The sequence below is a fragment of the Echinops telfairi genome, unplaced genomic scaffold (assembly GCF_000313985.2).
Source record: "Echinops telfairi isolate 266 unplaced genomic scaffold, ASM31398v2 ScPeMD7_70;HRSCAF=299, whole genome shotgun sequence".
NCBI classification, from domain to species: Eukaryota; Metazoa; Chordata; class Mammalia; order Afrosoricida; family Tenrecidae; genus Echinops; species Echinops telfairi.
In genome coordinates, this window is record NW_022103968.1 from 32,453,878 (window position 1) to 32,472,153 (window position 18,276).

The 18,276-nt window shown below is 44.9% G+C and overlaps 1 protein-coding gene across 1 annotated transcript in view; it reads right to left on the bottom strand.

Moving 5' to 3' along the window:
- Positions 1 to 5,520, bottom strand: part of DNTT (DNA nucleotidylexotransferase) — a 39,518-nt gene extending 33,998 nt beyond the window's left edge. Inside the window, exon 1 of the mRNA XM_045291619.1 lies at positions 5,336 to 5,520. Within this exon, the coding sequence (XP_045147554.1) occupies positions 5,336 to 5,520 (185 nt within the window). The remainder of the gene's footprint in view (positions 1 to 5,335) is intronic.
- Positions 5,521 to 18,276: the final 12,756 nt, after the last annotated feature.

Here is an 18,276-nt window from a genome sequence, read left to right on the forward strand (position 1 = left end):
TGGCCCCCGTTGGCAGAGACAGGGAGGGATGCTTGGTTAAGATGAAAAGCCAAATCGTGGAGAGAGAGAGAGAGAGAGAGAGAGAGAGAGAGAGAGAGAGAGAAAGTAAAGAAATGCCAGGGAAGACATGCTCAAGCAATGGCACAGGAAGGAGCCTAATGATAGGCCAGTTCCACACCTTATTTCCTTAATCAGGCAGCTGATTTCTTTCCTCTGGTGTGCAGTGTTTTATAAACAACAAATTTTAATATTTAATATTTTTAAAATTTCTGAGCTAATAGATGGAAGAAACAAAACATGATTGTTTTCCCCCCAACCACGATGAGACCGTCAGAGCCTTTGTAGATAACCGTTCAGACAATGAGCAGAGCACAAGCCCCTTTCCCATGTAACACAGCCACTGAATGGGAAAGACAAGCAGCCGGGGAAACAAAAAGGAAACTAAAATAAAAGGATACAAGATGGAAAGCTAAGGGTTGCGTGGGCAATGCTTAAAAAATAACAAAACATAGGAAGACTGATCCTTGTATGGAGTATATGGTGTCATGAATTGAACTGTGTCCCTCCCCAACAGGTGCCAACTTGGCTGGGCCATGATTCTGAATGGCTTGGCAGTTACACGATGATGTAATCAGCCTCCTTGGCGTGATCTGACCTAATCAGCCGACCAGGTGTAAGGGAAAAGAAGGAAGAAGGAAACAGGAAAAAGAGGGACCTGGCTCGCACCAAGATGAACACACTCAGAATAGAGCGAGTCCTTTGGGCTCAGGCTCCCTGACCTGATAACCCCCTAGGCCCAGGAGAAGATTGAGGCCGAGACACAGGGAGAACAGATGTCTCACAGATGTTGGGAGGAGACAAGAACCTGAGATGGACAGAGAAAGTCCTCCCCTAAACTAGAACTCTGGATTCGGACTTGCAGCCTCCTAAGCGGTGAGAGAATAAATTTCTGCCCATCCAAGCCATCCACTAGATAGCTAAGACATAGAATCTTCTTTATTTTGATTTTGGGGTGTGTGTGTGTGGGGGGGGGTGCGATTGAGCCTATTTCAACACACAGTGACCCCGTGTGGCGGAGTAGGGCTGCCTCCATGAGGATTTCCTGGGCTGGAATCGTCAGGAGAGCGGATTTCCAGGTGTTTCCCAGGATTCAAAGGCCTAGTCAGCAGCTGAACACTTCGGTGTTGAACCACCAGGGATCTCGAAGCCTGACAACGAAGGCACACCTGTGGAGCCCTCTGCCCCCTTATCAACTTGCCTGCAGGACCCAGGGCTTGTACTAGTTTGTGTTTCCAAAACACAAAAAGCCAAACTCACAGCCACGGCCATGGAGCCCATGCTGGCTCATCGTGACCCTGTAGGACAGGGTAGAACTGCCGGGTGAGATTCCTAGACTGTAACTCTTTACAGGCGTCCATAGCCCTGTCTTTCTACCATGGAGCGGCTGGTGCTTGTGAACTGCTGACCTTTGGATTCGAAGCCTAACTAGCCAGGGAGGATGGCTCTCCAGGCTGACATCCATCCGGCAGTTTAGCTCGCTCTGTCTCCGTACCAGTGATTGGACTCAAGACAGATGATGTGGTTGTTCTGTGTCCTTAAGTCCATTCCGATCCCTGGCAACCCTGCAGGACAGAGTAGAACTGCTCCAAAGGGCTTCCTAGCCTGTAACCTTTAGGGAAGCACATGGACACTTTATTTTTCCTCACACAGCAGCTGATGGCCTTTGGGTTAACACTGAGCACTTCATCCTTGGGTCGCCAAGGTTCCTTTTAAGATAGAGAGTGAGGATTGAGGACAGAATAAAGTCAGTCGCCTAGAACCTGGGAGGCCATCAGAATGTAGCAATGACCCGTCTCTGTTCCTTCACTCGCGTGTCCTAAATGATTCAAAGAGGCTGCCCCGGAGTCTAGGCTGTTGGCCATGGGGTACAGTTCCATATCCTTTTCATGAATGTACCAAAGCGCCTCGCAGAACTTGACATCCCTGGCTTCAGTTTTGAGACCCAGATTCCTACAGCCCATGGATTAGCATGTTTTTGTAATATAACATAAGGCTTAATGAAGCATAAGCCAAAGACAGTGCATCCATGCTGGAGAATGAAATGGCTCCACGGTTCGATACAGTCAGGTAGCCCCTTTCCAATCTGTGCGCCTGAACCTCAGTAAAAGCAGCACCCCCTACCCGCCGCCCCCCACCCCCCCAACCCTCCACCATATGTAATCCTCCTGATAACTGAAGAATGTGCTAAGAACGAGGGAGACCACCACCTATTTTCAGAACAGTTTTTTTTTTCTTTGAATTTTATACACTCGGGAAGAAGAATATAGCGTTCACTATCAACATGTGCTGCCCCCTGCCAAAAAAAGAGCTTTAAAAATATCTTTGTGTTTTAAAATGCATATCTATGTCCAAAAATTGGGAAAACTCAGAAAAGAAACAGAGCCATAATCTCACCTCACTACACCCCGACCCCATGTTCCCACCCCTGCCAAACAGCACCCAACGTTTGGGTGGGCTTCCTTCCTGTCTTCTGTTTGTTTAGATCTTTGACCTAGTTCATACTAGGGGGCTCCAAAAAGTTCATGGAAAAATTCCATTATATTTTCTTTCTTTTAAAAAAAAGCATTTTTTGCGGGGGCGGGGCTCATACAGCTTATATTTCCATTTCAACTGCACCTCCGCTCCCCCCATGAATGGCTTGAAACCCCCGTGTGGTGTGGAAAGAGCAGGCAGTTGCACTGAAGGAAGGTCTAGAGATCCGGCTAAGCAACAAGGGACGAATCCCGCTGGCCCCTTGCCTAGCTGTTTGAACGCACACACGCCCCCCCATCACCTCGTTGGGTGATGCAGCAGGTGAGCAGCCACCAGAAACGTAAGGTCCAAGTGGAAAGAGAAGGGCATTCATTGCCCCTTACCAGCTGGCTGATTTGAGGTCTCTGGGTTTTTTCTTGAGATTTCCCCCCATAGAATCATTTCTATTTCCCGTTACAGTTAAACTCAATGTATTTACATATATAAATTCTGTTGGAGAGCTGGGACTTGACTTCCTGTGGTTTATTGTAAGCTACAAAGCACATGTGTAGTTAATGCGCCTTCCGAGCTGTCAGCTTGGGAACCTGGCTACCATCACATGCACAGCAGTTTGTGCACCGTGCACCAGCTTCCTCTGTTGCGGGCAGCAGGCATCTGGGGCACAGAGGTGCCTCGCTGGCTGTCCTCCAGCTGAAAACACTTACCTCCTCTCCTGTACCTGAGGACTTGCCTTAGCCACCAAGGACGACTTCATAGCTGTGTCGATCATTAAATCAGTGGCCCCTCGCGGGAAGTTTGGATGCGCTAACAGCTTCCATGTAAGTGGTACCTTAGGGTCATCGGTTCTTGCCTTCCTGCAATCCCTTGACACATTTCTCTTTACCGCAAAACCAAAACAAAACAGATCTGTATTTGCGAAAGGGTTTAATTTTTGTGCAGAGGCCTGGTGTTGCAGTGGTTCTGAGTTGGGCTGCTAACCACAGTCAGCAGTTCGAAACCACCAGCCTCTCCACGGGGGAAAGATGAGGCTTTCTTCTCCCGTAGAGTTACAGCCTTGAAAATCTACAGAGGCAGTTCTACTCTGTTCTACAGAATCGACTAGATAGCAGTGAGGTTTTTCAGTTAGTTTCTGGGGACCTCTTTATTGATTTTTGGGGGGGCGGGGAGGGTGAGAGCCTTTGGGTAGCGTAAACAGTTTGAAGTCAACTACTCATGCTAAGGTTGGTGGTTTGAACCCATCCAGCCACACAGTTGTAGAAAGGCCTGGAGACCTAGTCCTGTAATATGATAGTCACCACGGTGGGGCAGTTCCCCCCTGCAGCGTGTGAGGGCGCCATGAGTCGGAACGAACCAGATGGCAATGGGTTTGTATTTCTTTGTTTTTACTGATTTGTGATGGACTGTTTTCCTGGACTCCTAGGAAGTCCCCTCTCCCCAGCTCCAACCTTTTTTGTAAGACAGATTTAACAAGCAGGTGAAATCTCAGGTATCGTGGAGATGATGTTAAGTCTGAAATGAGATTGAAAGGGGCTGCAGGGTGCTAAAAATGAAAAGAAAATTGCTGAGAAAAGGAAAAGGAGGTGATGCAAAGAGAAATAAGATGTTTTGCCCGAAAGATTACAGGAAATGCAGAAATTTCTGAATTGAGCATTTTAGTAGAAACAAAAAATATTTCTATGCCAGTGATATTTCCATGCATATTAATGAAAATTACCATCTCTGATGATTGATTTTTAAAATAGGTCTCCGCACATTCTAGAGCCAATATTCCTTCATTTGGATGTCCTGGTCAGCTTCTATTTTCAAATATTACTAAACAATTACTATTTTTTAAATCAACACTTTCACAGATAATTCTTAGAGTTTTTCTTGTTTAAAAAACAAACAACAAACCCACTATGGTCAACCTATGCCTTGGACATTCCAAGCCACATACCTTCATTAATCATCATTTTTACCTCATTGCAAGCAACCTGGTAGTTTGGTTCAGAATTAAAACGGATGTTGGAGTTCTAACACCACTTGTTACTGGATTTTATTTTGTTTTCTCTTCCACAGATAATACATCCGCATACATAATGGTTAGACAAGCAAGAGGGTAACTGCTGGGACCACTGAGTCTGCGGTCATCTACCATCTAGGCAGCCGAAAAGGTTGCTTCAAATGTCATGTAGGTTGATCTCTTGCTTCATCACCCTCCACACGGTGTCTGTCACTGCTGGGTATGGTTGTCACCAAATCTTTGACCAGCATTCTTCTAACTACAAATCCACCTTGGATTGGATGGACCATAACATGATGACCAAAGCCACACTGGATGCCAGCTACAGTCACGAACCCTAGCCCATCCCAGCCAGTGGTCAACCCAGCACAGCCAGGTGTTTCGGTAAGCGCCAAGCAAAACCAGACCCTTCTCTGTCTCAAAGTAACTGGGTGTTTGTTGTTTTGTTTAATTTGGTCAAGAATGAAAATGAGAGGTCTTAATATTAATTTTTCCAGATCATCCTCTGTTTGTTGGATGCCTGACCTCTCACCTAGATGCCTATGCCTTAACAGTGACAGGAAAAAGCCAACCAGCTGACAAACAAATGCGAAACTCTTTTATCATTTGGTGCCCAACCAGTTTCAATGAAATTGTCCTCAGTTTCCCTCTCTTTTTCCCCTGGTCTCAAGATTGCTCAGTGATTTCAGCTCTGCTGTTCTCCCCGTGGGAACACCAGCTCTTCCATCTGTGGAAGAAGCACATCTTTCTTGGGTTTCAAAGGACCAGCGTATCGGTAAAATGAAATTAGTGATGGCCTACCTGAGCTCATTTTCAACCCTGAACCCTTTCCTTCGGGCCAACTCCATGAGGAAGGCCCTGCGGGTGACTCCCATTTTCTTCTCCAAAATGAAGAGGACCAAATCCCGAAACTTTATATCTTGAGTGGGAGCCATGGATGTGCCCATCTGCCTGGCTCTCTTCTTCCTGGGGCCTGTGTGGGCCATTGCAGTGGATCTCTGGGAAGAGGCTGCTGCTGCTGCTGGCTCTGCCAGCAAGTGGTGTCTCCCAAAGTGAGGGCAGAGCCTGGCATTCACGAAGAGCTCGGAAGACAGCCCACCAGAAACCTGAGGCCAGGACAAGCCATCATGGGCACCGCCCTGCTGACAGCTTCCTCCTGAGGAGTGGAAGGGATTTTCTAGCAACCTCTGTTCAGTTCATTTGTCCAATAGCAAGAGGATAGCGAAAGCAAGAGGTTGGCCTTTGCTGACATGTACATAATCCCCTCAGAATAACCCTAGGAGGCAGGGAGGGGAGCATCATTGCTCCCGTTTTTATGTGCTTGTTATATTTTAATCTGTCACTGCCCTCTGCTTTTGACTCATCCCCCTTCACTTCCTACCTCACTTATATTCTCTTCTTCTAATATAGACAACCATTGCGATGTATTCGATGTCTGTAGTTTTTGTGGATTTATAGGTTGTGTGTATGTGTTATATTACATAAACGGCATTCTTGTATTTCTCATTCTGCTGGTCACTTGGTTGGTTGGTTGGTTTTTGCGCAGAACTGTTTTTCAGACCTGCCCACGCTGTCCGCGTTCTCCAGTGTGCTGACGTGGACTGCTCCATCGTGCTTCGCGGTGGGCGCTGACCGTGGTTCCCCAAGGTTGGTACATTGTATACGTGAAGAAACCAAGGTTGGCAATTAAACACCAAGGCTCGAGAGCCAAGGGGATGAAGTAGAGGTTGGCTTTAATTCATGTCTTTCGACTCCAAACCTTATCTCTCTCAGTTGTTATTTGCCAGTGGACTAGGGTTGTCCAAAAGAGCACTGATTGCGATGATTAAACATCCTCCTTGTCAGGATCACGTAGAGGGGCAGCATTTTAACAAGTGTCAAAGGGCCATCCTATGTTGGGTTACGTGCGTGCCTTGTACCCATGTCCTCTGCATAGCCTTCCTAAGGAAAGCACATGTCATTTTGTGTTGTCATGATATCCTCCCTTTTATGTCTCCCTCCATTCCATTTTGAATCCTGGTGGGGCAGAAACCATGTCAATTTTATTCAAAACAGTCTTTAGCACCTCGGATATTGCCTGGAACAGCTCAAACCAATACCACCCCATTCATAATGACCTTGTATGGTTTTCACGGCTGCAAATCTTTAAGCAAGCAAACGGCCATATCGTTCTCTGTGGAGCAAGTGGTGGGTGTGAGCCACTGTCCTAATTATCAGCCTATTGCTTAGACACGGCCATCAGGGTACCTCCTGGTACAACACACATCAGGAGATATTTGTAGAATAAATGAGAATTCAAATAAAAATGAAAGTTACTATTCTTGTTATCATTTATTTCTTATTAAATACTTTTATGGGGGGCTCTTACATCTCTTATCACAATCCATACATTCATCCATGGTGTCAACCACATCTGTACATATGTTGCCATCACCATTTTCAAAGCATTTTCTTTCTACTTGAGCCCTTGATATCAGCTCCTCATTTTCCCCCTCCTTCCCCCGCCCTATCATTATTATTTTTAAGCTTTCAGGTTGTTTGGGTAACTATGATATGCATCTTCTACCATGAACACCCTTCTCTACCTCACAAATCCCCAACCAAATGTCCCTTCAGCATGAACAAGTACCCGACAGCTGTTAATTCATCAGACTACCTGGGTTCAACATGCAGACATCTATGAGCTATCTAAGCAAGTTACCAAAACTCTCTGTGTCTCCATTTCATCATCTATGCAATGGGGCTATTCATTTCTAGACTGAAGCTGCTTATGAGGACTACATGTGCACATAAAAAGAGTGTGGCATGCAACAAGTACTTGGGGTTATGCATTGCTACTCTCATAATTACCTAGGCCTACTTCCCCTTCTCCTGGTTCCCTCTTCCCTTCTTGGCTCTTCTCCTGTGTTCCTACAAACAGTCTAGGTGTGTCTGAGCTTCCCACTTGCATGTTTACTTTCCCTAGACTCCTCCAAAGTCATTGTCAGGCTCAAGAACAGATCAAGGATCTCAATGAGACTGACAGGGTGTCCTCTAATGACTCCCAATGTGACTTTCTGGGGACACCAGTGCCTTGTGGTGTTCCATGCAAAAGAATAAAATTCAGGGAAATCAGACACAACGATTTACAATCTACGTTAGAACATGAAAGGCTTCTGAAGGTCTTTCAGTAAAGAAACCTGTTCAACTTCCTTTAGCCCAATGTGTGGCCAATCTGCTTGCAGCTAGCTTTTTTTGTGAAAACACTTATCAGCAGCCTGGTTGATTACAGCCAGGAATTTTGGTGGTTTGGGGTATACACCAGCCTGGGAGCCACTCACCAGGTGTGTAATCTTCCACAAGTTACTTAACCACTGGGAGCCTCAGCTTCCTCCTGTCAAATGGTGGACATGGTGTCAATTTCTGGGCATTGTGAGCAGCATATAAGATAACAATCAAACAACCCACCTGACATTCCGTCATCCCCTTTGCCCTGCCTCTGCCGTGTGCTGACAGACAACACCTGTCTACCTTACTTGGGTAGGTGAGGATATGCACAAACCCCACTGGATAACATTCTCATACAGAGTTGTTCTTCTTAGTTTAATATTGCTTGTTTTCTCTCTCTTCCACTTTGGGTAACGCTGAGGATTCTCAGAGGTCGTTATTATTGAAAACTAGGCTATGGAGCAGGGGAGAAGGGTTCGTGCTGTAGGTTTCCTGTGAACAAACATTTTTTTATTCTTATGAATTTTGTTCTGTTTGTGTGCACTCAGAGAAGTCAGTTTGGGAGGAAAGACTTCTGCATCCGGCAGTGTTCTTTTCTTTCATATCAAGCTATAGATCTGGGAACTTTGCCATCTTTGAATGTGTGGGTAAGGTTTTGTTTTGGTTTGGTTTTTACCGAGCACCAGCTTCCTCTGTGCCTGAACAGCTGTGTTTGGCTCTTCTGGAACTTCTAACTGCCTCCTGGGGAACACAAGTAATGTGGAGTTTCTTCAAGGACAAAAATCTTGGGGAGGGGTATGTTGTTGACAGTGAGATATGTATCCTTGGTGTTACTGAATAAAAGAAAAGCCTATATGTTAATGAAAACTTGCTTGATACAATTGATGTATGGAATGTTGTAAGAGCTGTGAGAGCCCCCAGTAAAATGATGAAAAACAACAACTTGGGGCCTCACCATCATCTCTAGATGAGAAATGATAGCTTCAACAAGGAAATGGATAGACAAGACGCTTATTTGTGAATTCTAGTCTTCTTCTTCTTCTTTTTAAAATGTATTGTTGTGAATTAGATGAAGGTTTACAGAATCAATTTTCCATGAACAGTTCGTACATGTTTTGCTTCATGCCATTGATCACACATTCTAGACCTGCAGTATCACTGATTCCATTCCTTGGCCACAGGGCTTCCCATTTCCAATTCCCCTTCTCTCCTAACCCGTCCTGTCTTCTGAATGGACTTAGTCCTTAGGCACCTGCCTACCTTTGGATCACAACTGTTCGATGGTTCTTAGGCGTGTGTACCTCCCTTATAGCCCTATCGCCTGGCTGAAAATTGAGCAAAAGAGGTGAGTTCAGTTCCAGACCTGAGGGGTGACTAAAGCTCGTAGTTATGGGGGTTCCACTAGTCTCCATAGGTCCAACAAACCTGTTTTACTATTTTGAGTTTGTTCCACATTTTCACCCATTCTTTCAGTACCGTCTAATGTGATCCTCTTCTGAGCAGTTGGTACTGGTAGCTGGGCACCATCTAGTTCTTCTCGTCTTGGGGTCATGGTGAAGTTTCGTGTGGTCCATTAGCTCTTTGGACTAATTGTTTCCATGCATTTTTTACTTTCTTCACTCTTTTTTGGCTCCAGACAGGAAGAGACCAATAGTTGCACCTTAGATGGCCACTCACACGCTTTGAAGACCTCAGTTGCTATTCCCCAAAGCAATACATAGAAATTGTCATAGTGGACTTTGTTGTATCAATTGACATGGGTGTTCTCCTGAATCTGTGACCCTGAACCTTCAGGATCAATAACTCATCTCCTCTTTATTTTCTTGTTTAGATGCTAAATATTATTCTGAAATACATGACAATGGTAAAGTATTTCCCAAAATGTTCATCTTTATTCAGAAGGACACCATCCTGACATAACTCATCTCTTCTCCTAAGAATTTGTTGTCACATTTATGTGAGGCATTGGAATTAGAGCTCTATTCCGTTATCTCATACTCTTCTCCTTAGATAAGAGATGCTCTTGTTTCAGGGTACAACCAATCATGTGTACAAAGATTTTGATAAAATATCTAGTTGTCACCACCTTTCCTTAGCTCCTGAGCCTGTGATTCCCTTCTTCTTGTTGTTGGGGACATGTACATTCCCCATATGAGTCTGACTTTCCAGGACAGGCTCTTTTTTACAGGGCTGTGTGCCTTGATGCAAGCTATGATGAAGACGTGATTGGTTGGATTCACTAGATGTTTAAATGCCTCATGGTCAGAACTTGAGACTTGCCAACCTTCTCCATTTCTTTGCCGTGTGCATTTATTTCATCCATCAGTTGTAGAAGGGTGGTCAATTATTTTCAGGAAAATCAGGTTTGACCTGACCTCAAGCACAAGATAAGTTTTCAGGAACAGCTGTAGATCATCAAGCACCTGAAGTTGATAACAGTTAGAATATTCTCAGAACAATGGAGGTCTTCATTTGGGATGTAGTCTCTATTAAAGGGACCCTGGGGGTGCAACAGTTAAGCCCTAGGCTGTTAGCCAAAAGGCTGACTGTCAGTTCAGTAGGTGAAAGACCTGGTGTTCTCCATCCATGAAGATTACGGCCTGGGAAACCATAAAGGGTAGAAATGCTTTGTTCAATGGGGTCACTGAGAGTCAAAACTTGATTCCGTGCCACCAACAACAGTCTTTATTGAAAAATATTAAATGCTACAAAATGGGAGGAAATGAGAAAATATAAGCGTTTGCCTAGAGGAAAAGTGTGAATGGGAGAACAAGGATTTTATTAGCAAACAAACAAAGCCTTTGAAGGTATTTGAGCAAAAGCAGAATGTGATCAAAATGGTGCTTTAGGAAGATTAATTAGGTAGCAGTGAACATGATAGGGCCATGTAGAATTCTTGGTTTCCCTGCAAAGGCCCTAGACTTGACTCTCAGCAATGTACCTCAAGTACAGCCACCTGTCGGTGGAGGCTTGTGTGTGTTAGGATGTTGAACAAGGCTCATGGAACCTGCAGAGTGGGAAGAAAGGCCTGATGATCTACTTCTTAAATCATCCGGTGAAAACCCAGGGGTCACAAAGGTCCTGTCCTGTCATGCACGGAGACCTACAGACAACAATACTGAAAGGGATGATTGAAGAAGGAGAGGGAAGAGAAGCTACTAGGAGTCAATGGTGAACATCTAGCCACGAGGTAGGCAAAGATGTGGACTGAGACAATGACAGTGAAGAGAGAAGAGAGTCAGAAACTAGCCTAGAATTGGGTGTGCTATTGGACCAAGGAAGGAGTCAGCAGTGGATGGTTGGGGACAGGCTTCAAGTACTGCCAATACCCTGGTGACTCCCAGAGCTTCATCTTCTGTCCATTTCTCCTTTGGGAGTCCTGTTGTCGTCGTTAAGTGCCATCTAGTTGGTTCCAACTCCTAGCGACACTGTGGGTGACAGAAAGAACCAGTACCCGGTCCTGCACTCTAATCACAGTTGTTATGCTTGAGCTCATTGCTGCAGCCACTGTGTCAGTCCATCTCCTGCATGGTACCCCCTTTTCCCTGACCCTCCACTTTGTCCGACCTGACGTCCTCATCCAGAGACTAGTCTTTCCTGCCAACATGTCGAAAGAATGCAAGACAAAACCTCACCATCCTCGAGACTGAGGAGCATTCTGCTTTATTCCTTCCAAGTTCGATGGGTTGGTTCTTCTGGAAGAGCATGGCACTCTCAGTATCTTAGTCCCCACCACTCTTGAAATCATGGATTCATCATCAATCTTCCTTACGCACTGTCTGTCCAACTTTGACATGAGATGCTTTCATATGAAACGTCAAGGGACAGGTGCACCTTGACGTCAGAATAACAACCTTGTGCATCAGATTTGCCCCGTGCGATTTTTTGACTGCTGTGTCCATGAGTACAGATTGTGGATCCAAGCAAAATGAGATCCTCGACAACTTTGATCTTTTCTCCACTTATCATGATGTTGTTTATCGGTCAAATTGCGAGGATTTGTGTTTTCGTTACATTGAGTTGCAATCCGTACTGAAGGCTGAAGTCCTTGATCTTCAGCAGTAGATGCTTTAACTCCTCCTCAATTGCAGCAAACAAGGTTGCATCATTTGCATAGCACAGGTTGTTAATAAGCCTTGCTTCAGTTCTGCTGGCACACTCTCTTATATACTCCAACTTCTCAGATTGTTGGCTCCACATGCAGCTTGTATAAGTGTGGTGAAAGATACAATCCTGATGCACAATAGCCTGCACTTTTTAGCCATGCAACATTCCCTTGTTCTGTTAGAACGACTGCTTCAGTATGAATACAATGAAATGTCCTGTAATTCATTTTATGATCCGCACAATCCCAATGTCTTTGCATAGTCAATAAAGCATAAGCAGACATCTTTTTGTATTCTTGGTTTTCCCTCAAGACCCATCTGTCATCAGCAATGCTATCCCATGTGCCACATCCATTTCTGAATCCAGCTTGAATTCCTGGCAGCTCTTTGTCAGTCCACTTCTGCAACATTGAAAAAATGATCTTCCTCAAAATTCTCTTTGTATATCACATTATTCAATAATTTCTGCATTCTATTTATTCAACTTTATTTGGAATGGGCACAAATAGAACCTAATTCTAGTTGGTTAGCCAGATAGAGGCCTTCCAAATTTCTTAGCATAGGTGAATGAGTGCTCCCATGCTTCACTGGCTTGTTGAAAATTTTCAATGGCTAGTCTGTCAATTCCTAGAGACTTGTTTGTTGCTAAAGCTTTCATTGGACCATGGACTTGTTCTTTGGACTTCTGTGTTGTTAGGTGCTATGGAGTGAGTTTCGACCCATAGCCACTCTGTGTACAAGAGAACAAAGCACTGGCCAGTCTCACATTCATTGCTGTCTCTGAGCTCACTGTTCCAGCCACTGTGACAATCTATCACATTAAGGGTCTTCCTCTTTTCCACCAAGCCTCTGCTTTTCCAAGCATGCTGTCCTTCCACAGGAACTGGTCCCTCCTGATAACATGATCAAAGTATCTGTGTTAGCCTGGGTTGACTAGAGAAACAAATTCATAGACTCTCATGTTTATAAGAAAGAGCTTTATATAAAAGAGCAATTCTACATTAAAAAAAATCTCAGCCCTGTCCAGATTAAGTCTATAAGTCAGATATTACCCCATATTCTGATACCAGTGTATAATTTTCTCTTTAGACTCATATAACACATGCAATGACACCGAATGCAGGAAGATCGCAGGCCAGTGGGTGGGAAGACTTGTGGGTGCAGTGGTGGTGAAAGCATCTCACCTCTGGCGTGGGTCTCCACGTGGCTTGTCAGCAGAAAGACAAGCAGAGTGTCTATGTGTATTTGACCTCCAGTGAGCTGTTTATATCTTTTGCGCCTCCAAATGAAGTCGTCAAGCTGCAACCTGATTGACAGGCTAGACTCCACCCCTTCGCAAGTTGACAGGAGATTATGTAACTGCCACAGTATCCACGGGGAAGTCTTGCTATTCTTCCTTCTAAGGGACACTCTGGCTTTGGTTCTTTCAAGACAGGTTGGTTTGTTCTGTTGGAAGTCTATGCTAATTTCATTATTCCTCATCATCAATGCCATTAATTCAGAGGCACCAATCCTTCTCTGGTCTTCCCTGTTCTTTAACCAGCTTTTACCTGCACCGGAGGTGATTGGAAATAGCATGGCTGGGGTCAGGCAACACCTGAGCCCTCAAAGTAACATCTTTGCTCTTTAACACTTTACAGAGGTCTTTTGCAGCAGATGTGCCCAAGGCAAAACATCATTTTGCTTCTTGACTGCAGCTTAGGTCTTAGATCCTTTAAAAACCTCATTCAAGATGTCTCCAACAGAACTCTCACCGCCACTCCCCAAACTTCTCCTTCACCCATTTGTCACCAGACCCTCCGATGTTCCCTTTCTCACTGCTGGGGCTTCTCAGGTTATCAATGAATCTTATCTCTCTCACTGCTGGAGTATGAGTTTGCTGAGAAAGAAACACAGCGGCTAGATAGGTGGTGTAGCGTGTGAATCTTTAAGAAGCAACTCACTAGCAAACTGCAAATAAAACAACACAATCCAAAAAGGGACACAAAACGTGAATAGGCAGTTTACCAAAGACAGCATTCAGATGACCAACAGCCACATGAAGAAATGTCTGTGACCATTCAATAAGTGAAATATAAAATGAGATATCACCTCACACTTTTAGCAAAATTCACTAACAGAAAAGAATAACTTTTAGCAAAATTCACTAACACAGAAAATAATAAATGCTGCAGAGGATGTGGAGAGATAGGAACGTATTTACATTCCTGGTGGGACTGTGGCATTGTACAGCCGCCATGGAAATCAGTATGACACTTTCTTAAACAAATGCAAATACAAGTCCGTTATGCTCCAGCGGGCTCACCACTGAGTTTATATCCTGGAGAAATAAAGAATACCACACAAACATACGCACACCTGTTTGTTGCAGAAATTTCCATGCTAGAGAAAACATGGAAACAACCCAAACATCCCATTATAAAGGAAGGGATTAACAAACCCTGGTACATCCAGACAATGGAATATCATGCATCAATAAAAAAACAATGACAACTCTCAAACACTGCAAGACATGGACAAAATTAGAGAACATTAAGCTTAGCAAACAGTCAATCTTACAAAGATAAATACTTAGTATCACTATTATTATAAGGAAAATCAAGGGAAAAGTAACATTTTTACTGCAAAAGATAAGACTTTGATGACTATGAGGAGGCCAGGGATGGGGTTGGAAATGGAGAGAGGGGAGGGATAGAGTACCTAGGAGGGAGGGCGGGAGAGAGGTTGGTGGGGTGGGGGGTGGGGGAGAAACACATGATTGGGGGGCTTAGCAGGATATTTTTGGTTGATTTCATTTGTTGAAGCTGAGCTGTGTAACTACATAGCGCGCAGCCATCTTTTTTTAATAATGAGAGTGGAGGCTCACAGACTTAAAAAAAATCCCTCCAGATTTCTTACCACCTCAGACATCAATGTTGATCTCAGTGGCTAAAAAAAAAAAAGTTGGAGAATAGATTTGGGGTCTTCAGAGACATACACGTTCATATCAAACGTAGGAAAAACAAAAACCAACGCAAGCAGCCTGCAATGTCATAGCAAATAAGCCACCCATCTCTGCCAGCTGGCACCAGCTGCTCAGCCCAGCGCACAGTTGAGTCCCTAGAGCCCTATATTCCTGGAGAATTTGGCTTACGTCTTTGACGGCTACCATCAAAAACACCTCCCGTAATTGAGACGCTGTTGATATCATAACATCACGACCTAATAATAATCACCACCTGCGAATGCTTGTTTGAGAAACGCTTATTCTTACATCCACTCTTTAGAGTACCATGGCGGGCCGCCCCCCTGGCCCTGCCCTCCTCTGAGCACAGAGGTGGGAGAACAGTGCTCCAAGAGGGGAACTAGTCAAAGGCCGGGAGGGTGGATAGGAACTGACACACAGATGAAGGTGGTTCATGGGGAAACAGGGAGATTAGGTTTGGATCACATCTTGGAGAAAGCTAACGGCCTGTGCTGGTGCTCAGAAGCCAGGGAATTTCTGAGCAGCACTGTGGCAAGCCCAAAGCAAGGCCACAGAAGTGATGTGTACGGCCATGTGGAAAGGGGAGACCTGGGCCATGCCCCAGCTGCATTGATCCAGGAGGGAGCTCAGGAAAGCCTAAACTGGAGCTATTCATTCATTTTGCAAATACGTATTGGATGCCTGCTATGTGTTATGCATTGACTAGGCAAGAGGAATACAGAGTAAATAAAACAGACCCAAACCACTGACCTCATGGAATTCACTTTCTATTAGAGGAACATTCAAGCAGAAAAATGTCGTGTAGTAGAAACCGATTGAGGTGCCCCTAGTTGCTCTGTCAGATTAGCACTGAACTGCTCATTGCCAGGTCCGTGGTTGAAAGCTACCAGCTGCTCCCCGGGAGAGAGGTGAAGTTATTTGCTTCCATAAGGACTGACAGCTCTGGAAATCCTATATATGAATGCTATGAGTTGGCATCAGCTTGATGGGAGTGGGTTTGTTTGTTCTTTTTCATAAACCCCTTGCCATTGAGTTAATTCTGATGCAAAGCAGCCCCATGGAGAATTCTGCTCACTGGAGCTCTTAGTATGGTGACCAGACGTCCCACTTTTGACGAGACAGTCCCGATTATTGGTGTCTTAAAAAAGTCCCAATTTTTGGAAAGCATGCACGGCAAGCTAGGGAACGGTCTATTTGGTCCATATAGACCAAATTTTTAATCAAGAACCACCACCCCCCACCCCCCGGTCAATGGTGTCCCGCTTTAAATCTGGTCACCTTAAAGAAGCTGTGAGCTTTTAGAAATGGAGCAGTAGGATTTGAACTGCCAACCTTTCAGGTAGTAGCAAGGTACTTACCTCTTTACTCCACCTAGGGACTTCCTTTCATTCACTCACTGCCATCGAGTCCATTCTGACTCCTAGTGACCCCAGCGGACAGAGTAGAACTGCCCCTATGGGTTTCCCAGGGGCAGTAAGTAATACTTTATGAGAGTAGAAAGCCCATCTTTCTCCTGCAGAAAGGCTGGTGGTTTTGAACTACTGACCTTTCGGTTACCAATCCAACATGCACTCCACTACACCACTAGGGTTCCTGGAACTTCCCACAATGAAGTATACACAGATAACTACATTATATCTGGCGAAATAACTAAACTATATCAAATAACTCGAGTAGGGTGATAAGTGGTATGGGAAGAGATATGGTAGGCAAGGGGAATCGGGCATGCTTCGGTGAGGCTTTGTAGCAAATCGAATGCAGATGTTTAGGAAAGCCTTAGCTAAAGCCAAACAACACCCACTACATTGACTGGATTCCAGGTGGAATTGCCCCAGAGGGTTTCCAAAGCTCCGTGGAAATCTTTCTGGAAGCAGATTGCCTCACCTCTCCTTCTCTCTCTCAGAACAGCTGCTCAGTTTGAACCACTGACTTTCGGTTAGTGGCCCAATGTATTGAGCACTGTGGTTCCAGGGCTCCTTAAACTCAAAGTAGATGCCCTTTGAGCCCATGGCAGTGGGACTGGAAACTAGAGGGCAAACGTTATAGACCAAGGAGGTAAAATGAGAACTAAACAATGAAAAAAAACCAAGTAGACAATCATTTAGACAATGAATTGGAAAGCAACCGGACTATACATCGTAAACTATTTTAAACCAAACTGGAAATGTTTTTGGTTTTTATGGTTGGAAATTAGTTGAAAGGCTCAGATTTTCTTTACTAGATTCTCCTGAGAGGTTCTTACAGCATGTAGTCCTACTTGTAACTCCAGGTTTCAGGATAGTCTCAGGTCAGAAGAAAATGAATTCAAGGTGAATGAAGGTTAGTAGAGCAAAACCTGCGAGATCCGGAACCTGTGTGAAGCGGAGACTTGTCAGAGAAGGAAAATGCGAATATTTCCCACTGAAACAAGTGATGGAAAAGTGGTTAAGACAGCACCTTTCGACGGCAGACAACCTGTGCTACCCGTGGGAACAAGGCAGCCCTCTCAGGCCCCAGCCTTCACAAGATGCCCTGTGGTAATAATAGCCTCTAGTCCCAGTTACTCAGCTCCTTCCCCCTCCTGCTATAAATTTACATCATCAAAGTCACAGGGTCCCCTGTAGTGTGTATTGTGGTATGCTGCTGGGAGTGTTGGGAGCTGAGGTTCCCTGCTGCTGTTGACACTGGAACAGGGGACAACAATCCTGAAGGGCCACCCTAGCTCCAGAACATTTGTGGGATTGGCTGAGACTTGTGCTGTGACCATAGTGTCTTTTATCAGCTCCCTCTACCTCGTCTAAGGTCTCACCGACATTGACCCCAAGGCATTCCCAGGAACTTCCTGTATTCATCTGTCTCAGAGCCAGCTTCTCAAGAATGTGATCTAACGTATTCTGTTTAGATGGTCTTCTGCCCCTCACTGCCTTTGGTAAGTATCCAACAGTCCCTCACCTCCTTATGGCAAGGACAGGGTCATCATCTCTTTGTAACCCTCCAGGTGGAAACACAGGTTGCATCTTGGGCAAAGATGGCTCTCTCGAATGCTAGGATCACGGACCCCAGCTCTGCTTCTTCCCAGAGCATGCTGTGGATGGCACGCTCCTCACCCACAGGTGAGAAGAGAGCGCTCAGGCCTCGAGTGTTGGTGGCTCACGGTTTTACCAACAGTGGTTTTACTGGGGTGCAGCCAAACCCCACTCTAGTCCCTCCCCGGAAGTAACAGTTTTTCATCAACACCTGGGAGGAAAGGGGGCTCAACGGCCCCACAGAAACAATCTCACATTAGGAAACACGGTATCCAACTCGGTTCATCAAACAAATTTGAGAAATTCATCCTGTGTGTGTTTCTCAGAAAGAATCATTGTGTGTGTGTGTGTGTGTGTGTGTGTGTGTGTGTGTGCTGCACAAAATACTTTAATTTTTAATGGTTTGATTGAGATATGATGAACTTGTCAGACAACTCAACACTTCAACTGTATCAAGGA